This window comes from Alligator mississippiensis, chromosome 1, assembly GCF_030867095.1.
Source record: "Alligator mississippiensis isolate rAllMis1 chromosome 1, rAllMis1, whole genome shotgun sequence".
NCBI classification, from domain to species: Eukaryota; Metazoa; Chordata; order Crocodylia; family Alligatoridae; genus Alligator; species Alligator mississippiensis.
In genome coordinates, this window is record NC_081824.1 from 49,350,629 (window position 1) to 49,364,930 (window position 14,302).

The 14,302-nt window shown below is 42.8% G+C and overlaps 1 protein-coding gene across 2 annotated transcripts in view; it reads left to right on the top strand.

Moving 5' to 3' along the window:
* Nucleotides 1-344: 344 nt before the first annotated feature.
* The window catches only part of FAM83B (family with sequence similarity 83 member B), a 100,710-nt gene continuing 86,752 nt past the window's right edge, over nucleotides 345-14,302 (top strand). The window contains exons 1-2 of one of the 2 annotated variants that reach the window (XM_019497082.2): nucleotides 345-480; nucleotides 7,636-8,139. In XM_019497082.2, coding sequence (XP_019352627.1) covers nucleotides 7,696-8,139 — 444 coding nt within the window. In that variant the 5' untranslated portion in view covers nucleotides 345-480; nucleotides 7,636-7,695. Of the gene's footprint in view, nucleotides 481-511; nucleotides 588-7,635; nucleotides 8,140-14,302 lie in introns of those variants that run through there. The other variant, XM_006262421.3, reaches the window with a different exon arrangement.

Below are 14,302 nucleotides of genomic sequence, written 5' to 3' on the forward strand. Positions count from 1 at the left end.
AAATCATGAGAGTTGGCAATGCTGCAAACTAGGCAAATGCCTAGGGCCCTATGTGAAGTGGCAACAGTGAGTTTGCCTATGCGTTCATCCGGCCCTGGAGGTTGGGGGGCTACTTCTCTTCAGGGGTACAGCAGCCATGTGCCAGGCAGCCTGTTGCAGGTGTCCTCCCTGCCTGCTGCTCCGTGCCAGGCACAAGCCAGGCGGGCCAGGACTGCCAGGGTGTCACCGCCGCTTCTTATCAGCCTGGCCCCGAGAAGCACAAGCCCTGTGCGAGCAGCCCTGGACTTTGCTCGGCGCAGAGCCGGCCGCGCCGTGTCTTGCCGAGTTCAAACGAGTCCTTGCCGCGCGCGCAGCTGCCCCGAGCCCCGCGCCGCGCCGCGCCGACATGCTCCGACTGGTTTCCACACCCAGGGCGCTCCCGAGCGCGACGGGAAATACCTGCCACGGGTTGTGTCTCAGCTTGAGTCCCAGCCGCCCGGGGTGAGCGCGCGGGCTCGGGCTGGGGAGGGGGAGAAACTGGTGGGGGGGAAAAAAAACCAAACCCCAAAAGCTTCAGAGGCGATTTGCAACCGCGGGGAACTAGCACCGTAAGTGGGGCTTTTCTTGCCCGCTGCCCCGCGCCGCCGGGGAGCGAGGCTGCGGGAGGCGCGGGCGGGAGCTGGGCGGGGGCGAGGGCGGCGCGGAGGGCCGGGGTGCCCCCCACGCCACATGGCACAGAGAAGCGGCTCGTGCCCTCTCCCGCTCCCACAGCCGAGGAGCAGGCTGCCGCGCTCTTCCCCCCCAGGAGAGGCGACCCCCGCTTGGCAGCCGCTAACCCCGTGAGGCCAGAGGTCTGGACTCGGGCAGCACTTGGCGTTTCTTCCCGTTCCCCGCTCCTCCAAGTGTCCTGGCTTACAAAGTTTCTCTTCGCCCCTTCTCTGGCTTCGCTACAGCTCTTGGATCCTGGGGTGTGGGAGAGTCGCCTTGGGCAGGGGACTGCAAGCTCGGGGCTCCACACTTTAGCAGCTCAGATTTTGGTGGTGGGGGGAGGTGCAGTTTTTGCAAGGAAGTGGCTGCATTTGCGTTTTAACACTTGCCTATTTATCTGATTCCCCCAAAGAATAGCAAAAAGAGTCACGGTACAACTCAGGTAATATTTACCTGAGCACATACCTGGAAGGAGCCCCAAATGACTCTCTTGCTAGGGTGGGCCATCATAGAGGACAGTCCGGTTGTCCTCTGTCCCCTATTGACGTGAAACCAGATGCCTTTATGTCCTCTATTATTCTCTTGAAGAAAAAAATAGAGGACACAAAGGTGTCGGGTTTTGTATCGATAGAGGACAGAGCAGCAGAAAAGCAGAATGTCCTCTATGATGGCCATCTGATCTCTCCCAGGGCCCCAACAACCCTAAAGCCACCACTGCCCTGGGCCACAGGCAGGGTTTGAATGCTGGGGGAGCTCGAGGGTGGAGGCTGAGCCCCCCAATAAGAAATGAAAGCTCCCCTATAAGATTTGAAAATCATAATCTGGATGGCAGGGCTCGACATGGGTATGGGCGAACGAGGCGGCCACCCAGGGCCCAGGCACAAAGGGGGCCCCAAAATGTTAATTTAAAAATTATTATCATCGTTATCTTTGGTGAAGGAGAGCCCGATAGTAAAAGTTCACCCCAGGGCCGCCAGGAGTCTAGGTATGGTGCTGCTGGGGGGGTAGGTGTCTCCAATTGTGTTAGGGCATTGTGATGGGCAGCATAGTTTCTTTCAGACCCCCCCTCCCCTGCCCCCCCACCCAAGAGTCAAAGTGTAATTCAAACTCTGTGCCACAGGGATTGGGAAGGCAAGTGTTCCTGTGCTGCTTAGTGCCCCCGACACCTTTTGATTGTGACTATAGAGCAGAGGGTACATCAAACCCCTGTTAATTCTGTTCATGACAGGCTGGACAAGGCCCAGGGTTCTCACTGCACAAATCAGAGGTGAATGGCACATTGCTGGAATAGCCCTCACATACCCACATGGGAGAGAGGGGGCAAGCCACCGGTTTGTGCCTGCTGTGTCTCCTTCAGACCCACCATTGGGTAAACACAGCTGGGTGTACTGTCCTCTGAAAATGCTGATTTCACCAAAATGGATACATTTGGCAGGAACCTGTCTGAAATGTATGTCTTTCTTGGGGAGGGCAGAGAAAGAGAGAGAGATGCTTGCTTGTACCTAGTCGTTAAGGCCTCACTTTGGATATAAGAAATGATATGCTGGCTGCACTGGCAGCAGATCAAGGGAAGTGATTATTCCCCTCTGTTCAGGGCTGCTGAGGCCACATCTGGAGTACTGTGTGCATCTTTGAGCCCCCCACTACAGAAAGGATATAGGCAAACTGGAGAGAGTCCAGCAGAGGGCAACAAAATGGTTAGGTGTCTGGGGAACAAGACTTCTGAGCAGAGGCTGAGGGAACTGGGTTTATTTAGCCTAGAGAAGAGAAGACTGAGGTGGGATTTAATAGCAGCCTTCAACTACCTGAATGGGGGTTTGAAAGAGGATGGTCCTAGACTGTTCTCAGGGGTGGCAGATAGCAGAACAAGGAGCAATGGTCTCAAGGTGCAGCAAGGGAAGTTTACGTTAGATATCAGAAAGAACTTTCTCACCAGGAGGGTAGGAAAGCACTGGAACATGTTACCCGGAGAGGTGGTGGAATCTCCATTCTTAGAGGTTTTAGAGGTTGTGGAACCTCCATCCTTGGAGGTTTTTAAGATCCAGGTAGACAAAGCCTTTTGTGGGAAGATACAGTTGGAGCTGGTCCTGCTTTGAGCAGGGGGATGGACTACATAACATCCTGAGCTCCCTTCCAACCCTAATTTTATATGAGTCTATCATTCTGACTTCAAATGACTGTTCCAGGAATTGTCCCAATTTGGAAGAGGAGCATTTTTGAAATCTTGAAATTCTTTGTGGGATAGGAAAATCATTTCCCACCCATCTCTACCTTAGTGTATAGAATCATACAATCATAGAAAATTAGAGTGCAGTGTATAGAAGTTAGCATGACTGAAGCAGGGGTAGAACTCTCAACTTTTTTCCATTGGGTGTACTTGTGGCTGTCTATCACTCATTTGTCACCATTTTGAAAGCTAAGATGGTGTGGAAATTCATTCCCACAAAGACACAATTCTACTTGCCTCCCAAAGTGCAGGTCTTTTCTTGCTATATTCCTTGTATCAGCACTGGAAAGGGCAGGGCACATAGTTAATATAAAGCAAGTGATGAGCAAGTCTGTGCAGGATCCATGCAGAGCTTACCAGCTGTTTTAGCCTGAGCACATGCTCTGAAGCACAAATCCTTTCGTCATTCAATTATATGTGCATTTCAACTCTGTGGAGGAAAATACTTCTTTGGTCAACATTATATTTACAATGCCCACATCTACAAAATGAAGATGTCTGATGCAGTGGACATCAGGATTACTTAAATCAGTAGTTCTCAAACTTTTTAGACTATGGCACCCCTCAGACTTGAGGCTTCCCTTTGAAAATGCCAGCTTTTAGTTTTCACTCATTTTTTGAACATGGAAAAATAATAGAGAAATTTTTCTGTTGCAAAGAACTGAGAAAGACCGCAATGGATCAAAATGTTTTTAACACTAAAGATTCCTATTTGAAGTCTCTGGGTTTATCTTGAGAATCATGTTTGCATACCTAACAGTGCTAACATTGCTTTACTTGGCACCCTTGAAAGGATCTCAAAGCAGTCCAGAGTGCCATGGCACCCTGGTTGAGAATCTGACTTATACAGATATAGTGAAGATGTTGGAGTTAAAAAGTAGTTGACATCAAATTTCTAGCAGCTGGTCAACCATATAAATACATACATGAGGTCTGCAAATTTACAGTCACGACAACACCTACAATAAGCAATAGATGGGTGTAAGTAGATTACTGAAAACTCAAACCATCAGCCTGATTCTGCCGGAACCCTACTTATATTAGTAATAAAGCTGCTGACATGAGAAAGTATTAATCTGGAGAGTATATGTTTCAAGAATCAAGCCCGCTTTACAAAAATCAACATACATGACAGAGAGAGACTTGAAAAAGTTCATTTAAAATTAAAAATAAAAGACAACTCTCAAAAATTTAGTAAACTTTGTTTTTTAATTGTATCTCTATCATGAGTGATAGTAAAAAACAACCCTCATAAAGACAGCTAAAATATACCTGTATTTTATTGTGAAATTTAAACTACAAGACACAACAGGTCCAAGCCAGCTACCTAATTCTCCTCATTCTTTCTCTCTCTTACCTTCCAATAATTATAAAAGTTCTATTAGGATATTGTTTCAACACAGTAATTATTACTTTCCAGGAAAGAAAATAAGGGTTTCAAGAGGGTTGGACCTTGTACCATATTTATTTGATGCTATTACTTCAATTTGAGATTTTTTTTGACTAAATTCATGTACCATACCATAGAGTCATGTTCTTAATTCAGCACTATAATTTTCCATAGGTCTGACCTGTCTTGCAGTCTATCTTTTTCCTGATAATGAATAGGAAATCTTGGCTCTCAAATAAATATATAATGTTCCTGATATCTTTTGCAAGCAGAATTTGTTTTCTATGGAAATAATTACTCTCATGTAGGACAGAATTCACTAAAGCAGAAGTTTGTAGCTCTCCCTGGATAAAAAACTGTATCATATTCACATCCTTCTTTCATGTCTGAGTACAGATTATTTCATTTGATCTGTGTGCCACATTAAATGTATTCGCTTTCTTTGATAAAAAACAGTAAGCACAAGTCAATTTACTATGACTTCATTTAAAATTTTAAAATAGGGAAATATATCATCCTGAGGTTCTCTTAACTTCAATGCAGTATTACAAATCAATACCAAATGAAGATATAGCCCATTAATGCTTAAGTAAAAAAAGAAATAAGAAAAAAAGAAAACAAAACCTTCAGTGAAACCCCCAGAACAGGGGCTTCATATACCGCATATCAGTCACCATGCCTGGAGTACCCAGAATAAGTTGAATAGCAATGGATGCCAACAAAAACAATTTAAGACAGAATATCATGACAAAGATTAGAGCTGTAGAGAAAATATATTAGCAGAAATATAAATGCTTGACTTATTGCTGGGTATTACCGAGTTAATAATTGCCACAATAGCTATGTAATATAAAATGGATTTCTTTTCCCACACATCTTTGCAGACTCAGGCGCAATCATGTTGCAGCTCATAAAATCAGTGGCAAAATTCCCACTCCCAGCAGCCCTATGCCACAGTATAATCAGATCTAGAAATACTAGAGATTGACTGACTTCAGTGGAAACTGGATTGGGTCATTAATATCATACAAGAAGTGGATTTCTTGCAGAAGAGTTTTATAGGTGGTCAGCTTAATATCTATTCATTGCCTCATCAGTACATTGCCCAAATACCAAGTCCCGTGTGTATGATTACTGTTTTCTCAGTCATTTTTAACTCTTAAGTCTCAAATAATTTTGAAACAAACTGTTCCAGTTAATTCATTTATGAGGCATTGTTTTCAGTATTTCAATATTACAATTTCATTCCATGTTTCATTTTGTCCTTTTTAATTACTGTACTCTTTTATGCACCACAGAATTGAGTATCCACCCTTTACACCCTGTATAATCATCTGCACACATGTAATGTGTATGTTAATGCTACTGCGCATCTTTCATAACGTTTTGTACTTGCTTCATATGTCAATGAATGGACAGATCCTCCAACAGATCCAAATTATCACTCTGGAAAGCCATCAAGCCCCCTTAGTTTGCTTGCTTGATTATAGTAGCAGACAAAAATGTTCCTTCCCCCCAGGCTCAGGAGCAATCTTTTTTCCCGCTGGCTCAGCGATATGATTCAGATTTAATCCCTCATGTGAAAGGTTGATGGCAATATCAGATTGGCCATTTTCCATTTTTTTTGGTTAAACCTCAGACTTTGCAAACTCTTCATCAGTGATCTTGGCTGAATTTTTGCCCTTATCTTATTCTTAGCTATTCAGTAATTTTTTTTCTCCATCACAAGACTTTGGGTGTAGGATCAGAAAATCCACAGACACAAATATCCAGAATTGACAATATGTTTGAACATTGAATTGGATTTTGGAATTCACTGGAATTCAATTCACTTTTTACAGACCTCTGTAGAGAGTTTTTTTAACGTTTTTTTCCTACCAGGCTTAGTTTAAGTGTTAAATGAAAGCAACTTCTATTTCATTTAATATTGGTTAGGATATTACCAGTATGAATTCCAGACCAAAATGCACATTTCACAAATTGTAAAAACATCTTTGTAATATCTGCATATAAAGAGAAAATATATTTACACATTGTGTAAATGTATTCAACATGCCTAAATGATTTACTATTGCAAAATTGGCTTCAAATGATGGTTTTCATATTAATGTTCTATTGGTGCTTGTGTATATGTATCCTAATTTGCTCATCATACACTGAGGGAAGAATGGAGCCTTTCTGTAATTATCGTTTATTGGATCAATTATATAGCTGGGAGAGATGCCTCTGTTCCCCTCAGGATAACTTTCTCTGAATTTCACTATGAGGTGAGCTCCCATGTCATTGTCATTGGCAATAGGAAGTTTTTTTCCATATAGCTTCTCTCTGTTATGCTTGGCAAATTCTTTGTCATTCTCATGGAATTTCCAGGTTTTTACTTACCTCCATGCAGTGCAGTGCGTGAATGCGATTAGACCTTAGTTTTCATGCAAATTGTGAAATTATGAAAATTCAGTGGCTCTTCATGTAGGTAAATGAAGAAGGATAATGTGATCCTTTATTCTTGCACAGGTTTGAGTTTTTAAGTGGGTAACACCAGCATCCCTTTTAAATTTAATTGAAATAAAAAAGGGAAAAATCTCTTTTCTTCTTCTTCTTCTTCTTCTTCTTCTCCTTCTTTTTCTTGGTAACATGGTAAGATACAAGCAGGAACTCCACTGAGTGAGCTGGGTGGAAACTAGTGACCAAATTGCTGATTCAGAGCCTGATACAAGATGTGGGAGGAGAAACTTCTCTAGAGTTCCTCATAACTCATCGAAGTGAGGCAGGCTAGTCCCGGTTATAAGCAACACAAGGATTAGCTCATCATGGGAAAAAGAGTAGATAAGACAACGACTGTGGTTTCAGAGAATCCAAAGAGGAGGTATGTGTGTGAGGGAGGAATGGAAAACAGTGTAAAGAAATGGGAGACAGGCGAGGGTTGTGAAACATTTTTCTTGACTGTTCTAGCAATGTTCCAATTACCACAGATAAAGTTTTGAAACATATTAAATGAATGCTAACTGAATATATTATCTTTTCATAGAGTATGGTTTGGTTTATAGCACTGGGAAATCTGGGACATAGTGTCAACTCTACCACAGATTTCACATATGAACATAACCAAATCACTTAGCTATTTTCTCCTTCAGTAAAAAGGGACAAAAATACCTAAACTTGGGTCTGAGAAAATTACTTCAAGACAATTTTCAAAGGATCTTGAAATTCCTAGGTGACCTAGAGAGTTTTAGTATAATATCATTAGAATCATACATTGTTACATTTATTTTTATATTTCTCTGGATTGCAAATTAGCAAAAAATACTCTTTTCATTTTTTTATATCCTTTTAGATACATTTCATCTGTACATGAATGGAAGTTTAAAAGGTTTGTTGCTAAATATCTGTGAAAATGGAAACCTCATCTTTGCTTTCATCCCTACATGAAGACTGCAGATCAGAGAACTACATTGAACCTCATTACAAGGAATGGTACCGAGTAGCCATTGACGCTTTAATTGAAGGAGGTTTAGAAGCCTACAAAGAATTCCTTTCCAAGGAGAGATGTACAGAGTTCCTTGCAGATGAGGAAATTAATTATATTTTGAACACTGTTCAGAAACTTCCTCCAAACACTGTTTATTCCTCTGACAATTCAGTTGATGATGCTTCTTCCTCAGGAACTTATTGGCCTATTGAATCAGATGTAGAAGCTCCAAACCTTGATTTGGGTTGGCCCTTTCTCATGCCTGGTATTTCTGGTGGCACAAACATTGATCTGCTTTTTCACCCACCACGAGTACAGCCTTTCACAATAAAGGAAACCATTAGGAAGATGATAAGAGAAGCAAGAAAGGTAAATAATTTATATTTAAAGACTATGGCAATAAACACTTTGGTTGATATGTTAAATAATTTTTTTGTTCATAATATCAGTAGAAAAAAAAATTCTGGCTGCACAAAAAGTTTATCATGGAAATGAAGGGTCACCTTGCATCATGATTTCCAGTTGCCTGTTATCACAGGCCACATATCCTATAATCCCACTTATAAAAGGACCAAAAGAAGATGGAATTCTTGTAATGAGACCCCTGCGTGATGCTGATTAATGCTTGCAAAATCCATAGCTTATTGGTGGATCCTTGCTTTGACCTCAGTATACATTCCTGCCTATGACTTTATAAAAACAAATTGGCCTGATTCTCAGTTGGTGTATTTCAGTCTAGCTCCAATATCATCCCACTTTCTTCCCTACCTCCCCTCTGTAATTATAGGATCATTCATGAATAGGATTTGTCTGTTGGCCTGTTTTTATAAGCAGGCAACATTTTCATGTGCATTACAGTACTATATTTCAGGTGCTCAAGAAGTAAGACTTCTTTATTATTTTCATACCAACCCTGGTCACAGAAACAGAGCAGAAAAGAGAGGTAAATATAAACAGGATTATGTTAATATGAATTTAGGGAACAGAAATGATAAAATCTGGTATCCTGCCTCCAGAAATAGGTAATACATGAGGCATCAAAGAAAGTTGAATGGTGTTCCGCAAACTGCTTGATTTACTTTACAGTGGGAAAAAATACTTCCTGATCCATAGACAAGATCCATCAAGTAGTTGCATGTAAAACAAAGGAGGGGAAAAAAACTACTGCTTATTAAAGTATGTTGTTGGCACCTAACAAATGTTTCCATTTGCTGGAAGTTAAAAAAAAGTTTCTATCTCAGACCAATTTGCTTCTAGAACAGCATTCCCATGAGTGTAGCAGGGACAAAAACCTAACTAATTTTAATATAGAGTTTGATCAATGTACAGCAAGGGACTGTACTTGATGAACCAGGAGATTCTTTCCATTCTGATGGTTCTATGATTGTATTGTGTATTGTAGTAATGTTATAGAGAAGTACCTGCACAGTAGAAATTGCTTACAGTTTAATTAGAGTCTTTAAAATGAAAGCAGAAACATAAAATGCTTATGTGTTTAAGGAGTGATGTATGAGCCTATCAAATGTTTCTTTAATGGTAACTTAAGAACAATGTCTACACAAAAGGCATAACTTTAAGGTCCTCTGTTTATATTAATTATGTGGCATGTGCTTCATGCACAGGAGGGCGCCCAGTCCAAGCTGGAGCACAGCTGTGCCTGACAGTCAGGCTAAATACAGACAGTCAAAAAGTCAGAGCCTGAATTGATTCAGTCTTTGCAAGGTAGTCTAAACTGGATAGATTGAACCAATAAGCAAGAGAACAGACATTCACTTCCAATTCTGGAAATGCAGCCACATTCTGGTTCAGGCCAGAAGCTGGGGGGTGCTAGAGCAGGCCTTCCAGCCATTGCCATAGCTAAACCCCAGCCTGGGGCCAGTATGTTGAGGCCAGGGTGAGGGGGGGCTTTAAACCCCACTCTCTGGTCCGCATAGGCCAGGCTTATCCCCATCTCCTGGCCCAGGCCAGCATGCTGAAAAGGGAGGAGGGGGGGTTTAAACCCTATACCTGGCTCACAGTGTACCCTAAATGGGGTCTGCCTGCTTGCGGGGAGGCAGGGCAGTCCCTGCCAGGCTTTTCCCCCATCCTCAAGCAGCAAATGTGGGGGGTGTAGCCATACGTCGGCCCAGGGCTCACACACTGAGGTGGGAGAGAAGGGGGTTAAACCCCTCCCAGTCCACATGGGACCCCAGCCAGGGTCTGATGGGGGCAGCCTCTACCATGCTTTTACCCCCCTCCCCCCCAGTTTACGCAGAGATTGGGGCATCTGGCCAGACTGCGGCCTGAGGCCAATACTCTAAGGTGGGGGAGGGGGGGTTTAAACCCCCTCCTAGGCCCTCACAGGACCCCAGCCCCTGTCTGCCTGGGGTGACAGCCTCTGGCAGACTTCTGTCTCCTGCTGCCCACCTAGTGGGGGGCAACCCCTACTAGGGTTGTGCTCCCCCCTTGAGCAGGGGGTGTGGGCACACTCTGGCCAGCAGCTTGCAGGCTGAGGTGGGGAGGGATGGGGATTAAACCCTCTCCCTTACTGCAGAAGATCACAGCCTGGGTTTGTTTCAGGGGGGAAGGGGTCCCTGAGGTCCTTGCCAGGCCCCTGCCCCCACCCCCACCTCTAGTAGAGAGTGGGGGGCATAGCTGCACCCCCAAGCCAGGGGCTCACTGACTGACGGGGGGAAGGGGGTTTAGGCTTTTTCCCTCCCCTCCCTACTCACTCTAGTGGAGGAGGGGCATGGCCACACCTTGGCCCGGGGCTCTGATGCTCAGGTGGGGAGGGAGTGGGTTTTAAAACATGCCAGCCCCAGGCCAGGACATGGCCACAACACCTGCTGTCCATTTGAGTGAGAGAACAAACCATGACAAGAGCTGCCCTCTCCCCTCCTTGAGCAGAGAGTTGGTGGGAGCAGGCAGAAAAGTTGCAGGGGCTGTCCCTACCCAGGACAAACCCTGGCTGGCTGCCCCCACCCAGGACAAACCCTGGCTGGGGTATATGATAACTTGCTATATGTTTGAAAGAGGACCTCCAGTTTCAAGAAAGGAAAGAGTTAGGAAGATTCGTCCATCATGGCATATTTTTTTCTGAATTGGTCCAAATTTTCATCAGCATTTTCTACTGTACATATTTTAAATAAATGCTGTTAAAAGCAATGACCATTGCTTTTAGCAGCATTTATTTTGCCAGCACACTCTATGAATTGCTTCCCCCATTAGATGTTTTGTGCTTTATACATGTTCACCTTAGGGAGCACCGTTGACAGAACAGTTTGCCATTCTACCAGGTCTGGTCTATCACAGAATTATAGAACAGGTTACCCAGAGAGATTGTGGAATCTCCATCATTGGAGGTTTTTAAGACCCAGCTAGACAAAGCTTTGGCTGGGATGATTGAGTTGGGTATGGTCCTGCTTTGAGCAGGGGGTTGGACTGGATGACCTCCTGAGGTCCCTTCCAACCCTTATTTTCCTTTTGAGGAAGGTTTGGGACTCCATAAAGATATACTGTCTATAATCTGAAGCTTCAAAATCACAAAAGACAATGATTCTTGCAGTAAATTTTCTACATGTTTTCTGCCTGCCTACAATTCATGCTTCTTCCACTCCTGTCCTATGCAGGAAATGCTGCCAGATGAAGGCTCAGTATTTTGTGGGTGTTTTATGTATTATTATATAGGAAAGGTTCGACATTACCTTTAACCTTTTTTAAAGGAGATATAGTTCATAGTATTTTAGACCTTTTATCTAAGTACACAAAGGCAAAAAGCCTGAGGGTGAATTGTTTGAGGGTTTGCAGGGTAGGTGCAAAGCATCTTGGGATGTTGGGGGACAATGAATTAACTGGAATCTGGAGGGGACCTGAGACAGATGTTCACTAAACTGATTTAACTTAAATCAGTTCAATGCGATACTACATCCGTCCAGGTTTATCTTAAACTAGCTGTGGTCATTTTGAAAGTATTTTATGTGTAATTAACTTCTGTTGTGTTACATATTTGAACCAGTTTCTGATCATTTATATCAGTTATGTTTAATTTCTGTCCTAATGTTTTATTTAGGTCACTTCCATATTAATTAAGAGAATGATTTCTGGTTGGTGATGGCATCACTCTGCAATGATGAGACAGCAGAATGGATTTTAAAATCAACCAACACATTACCAAACAGTAAAAATGAAATAGCAGCCTTATAAAATTGGGATCTTGTGGTGATATGGATTGGTTGCTTCAGGAGGACATTATTTATTCTTGAAAGCAGCAGTGATATTTGACTGTGTCTTTTGGTATTCGCTGATATATGTCAGCGGAGCATCAGGCTCAGAGAGTAGTAATCAATAGCTCGATGTCTAGTTGGCAGCTGTTATCAAGTGGAGTGCCCCAGGGGTCAGACGTGGGGCTGGTTTTGTTCAATGACTTCATCAGCGACCTGGAAGATGGCATAGAGTGCACCCTCAGCTACTTTGCAGATGACACCAAGCTGGGGGGAGTAGTAGATATGTTGGAGGGTAGAGCTAGGATTCAGAGTGACCTAGACAAATTGGAGAATTGGGCCAAAAGGAATCTCATGAGGTTCAACAAGGACAAGTGCAAAGTCCTGCACTTAGGATGGAACAATCCCATGCACCAGTACAGGCTGGGGGCTGACTGGCTGGGCAGCAGCTCTGCAGTAAAGGACCTGGGGATAATAGTGGACAATAAGCTGAATATGAGCCATCAGCATGCCTTTGTTGCAAAGAAGGCTAATGGCATATTGGACTGCACTGTTAGGTGTGTTGCCCGTAGGTCAAGGGAAGTGATTATTCCCCTATTTTCACAACTGGTGAGGCCACATCTGAAGTACTATGTTCAGTTTTGGGGCCCCCATTACAGAAACGATGTGGACAAATCGGAGAGAGTCTAGCAGAAGGCAACAAAAATAGTGAGGGGCCTGGGGGACATGACTTATGAGGAAAGACTGAAGGAACTGGGCTTATTTAGTCTAGAGAAGAGAAGACTGAGAGAGGATTTAATAGCAGCCTTCAACTACCTGAAGGGGGGTTCGAAAGAAGATGAAGCTAAATAGTTCTTAGTGGTGGCAGATGACAGAAAAAGGAGCAATGCTTTCAAGTTGCTGCAAAAGAAGTTTAGGTTAGATATTAGGGAGAATTTTCTCACTAGGAGGGTAGTAAAACACTGGAACAGGTTACCTAGTGAAGTGGTGGAAGCTCTATCCTTAGAGGTTTAAGACCTGTCTCGACAAAGCCTTGGCTGGGATAATCTAGTTGGGGGTGGTCCTTCTTTGAGCAGGGGGTTGGACTCTCTTCCAACCCTAACTTTCTATGATTCTGTGATTCTATGTCACATATACAGTTAAACTTAAAAGGAAGGTGGATTGCAGGCAAAGTACTCAAAACATTTCTATTGCAGCTTATCTCAGTTTGCAAGAATTAGAATACTGGACAAGGACAGGGCAGCTTGCTTCTCTTGAGCAAGCTATGATGAGGTAGTTGCATTGAAATTAGCTGTTTGTCAGTCAGTGAGGGAAGAAGGGGGCAACAGTCCACAGAGGGGAGTTATAAAAAAAGAAAAGAGAAGTTAAACACAGTGTTCAGTAAACTCCATACAACTAAAGATATGAGGCCTCATGCTACTGCTGTTGAAATTAATGAGAACTTCAGAAAACCTTAGTGGGAACAGAAGACATATTCAACAGAATTCTATTTCACCTAGTACCCTCTATTATAGCAATATGTGTATGTGTGTGTCTGTCTCTCCAAAAGGTGATCATGTTCCTAAAATTGGGGCACTTACACATCCATGAGGGTAATAGAATTGCTCCTGTACTTCATTCAGGTAACCCAGAGTTAGTCTCAAACTGTACTTTGGTCATCCATTCGGTGGAACAGAATTCTGCCCTTACCATTCAAGGTATACTAGCCCGAGGAATGTTGATTATGATCAATTCAGCAAATAACATAGATTCTTAGAAATTGTGTGAGGCTGTTGATGATCTTTAATGGTGAACTCATTCTTCTGACCTCTTTCTGCAATGCTTGATGCAAAAGGTGTCTCCTTAAAATGACTAGCCTCTGCTTTTTTTTTTTTTTTACAGAGGTGTGTTTTGTAAATAATGTTAGGCAGATTGCTGACTGGTGATGAATCGACTTAGCTGGAGGAAGATGAGAGGTCAAGCTGTGCTAGAGAAAAAACAATGCCCGTGAAATGATGTCAGAAAAGAATATTGCCAATAACTTTTTCCTTATCAATGCAACCTACTGCATATGATGCTAAATATCGGGAATACTGTGATTGTAATGATGATGTTTGTGTAACAGAATACTTACTATATTAACATGTTACAAAATAGTGAAAATAGCTATAGTAAGGAAAATTAGAAACTTAGCTTAATGAAGGCTTATATATTTGAGCCTTCCTTTTAGAGTTATTGTGGGTGGAGAAGAGGAATTGGTGCATTAGTTACAAGCTAGTTATTTTATTTCACTTCCAAAATGGGTTTCTAATATTAATGAAAGCTAAGTAATTCTGCTGTTTTTAAAACAGAGC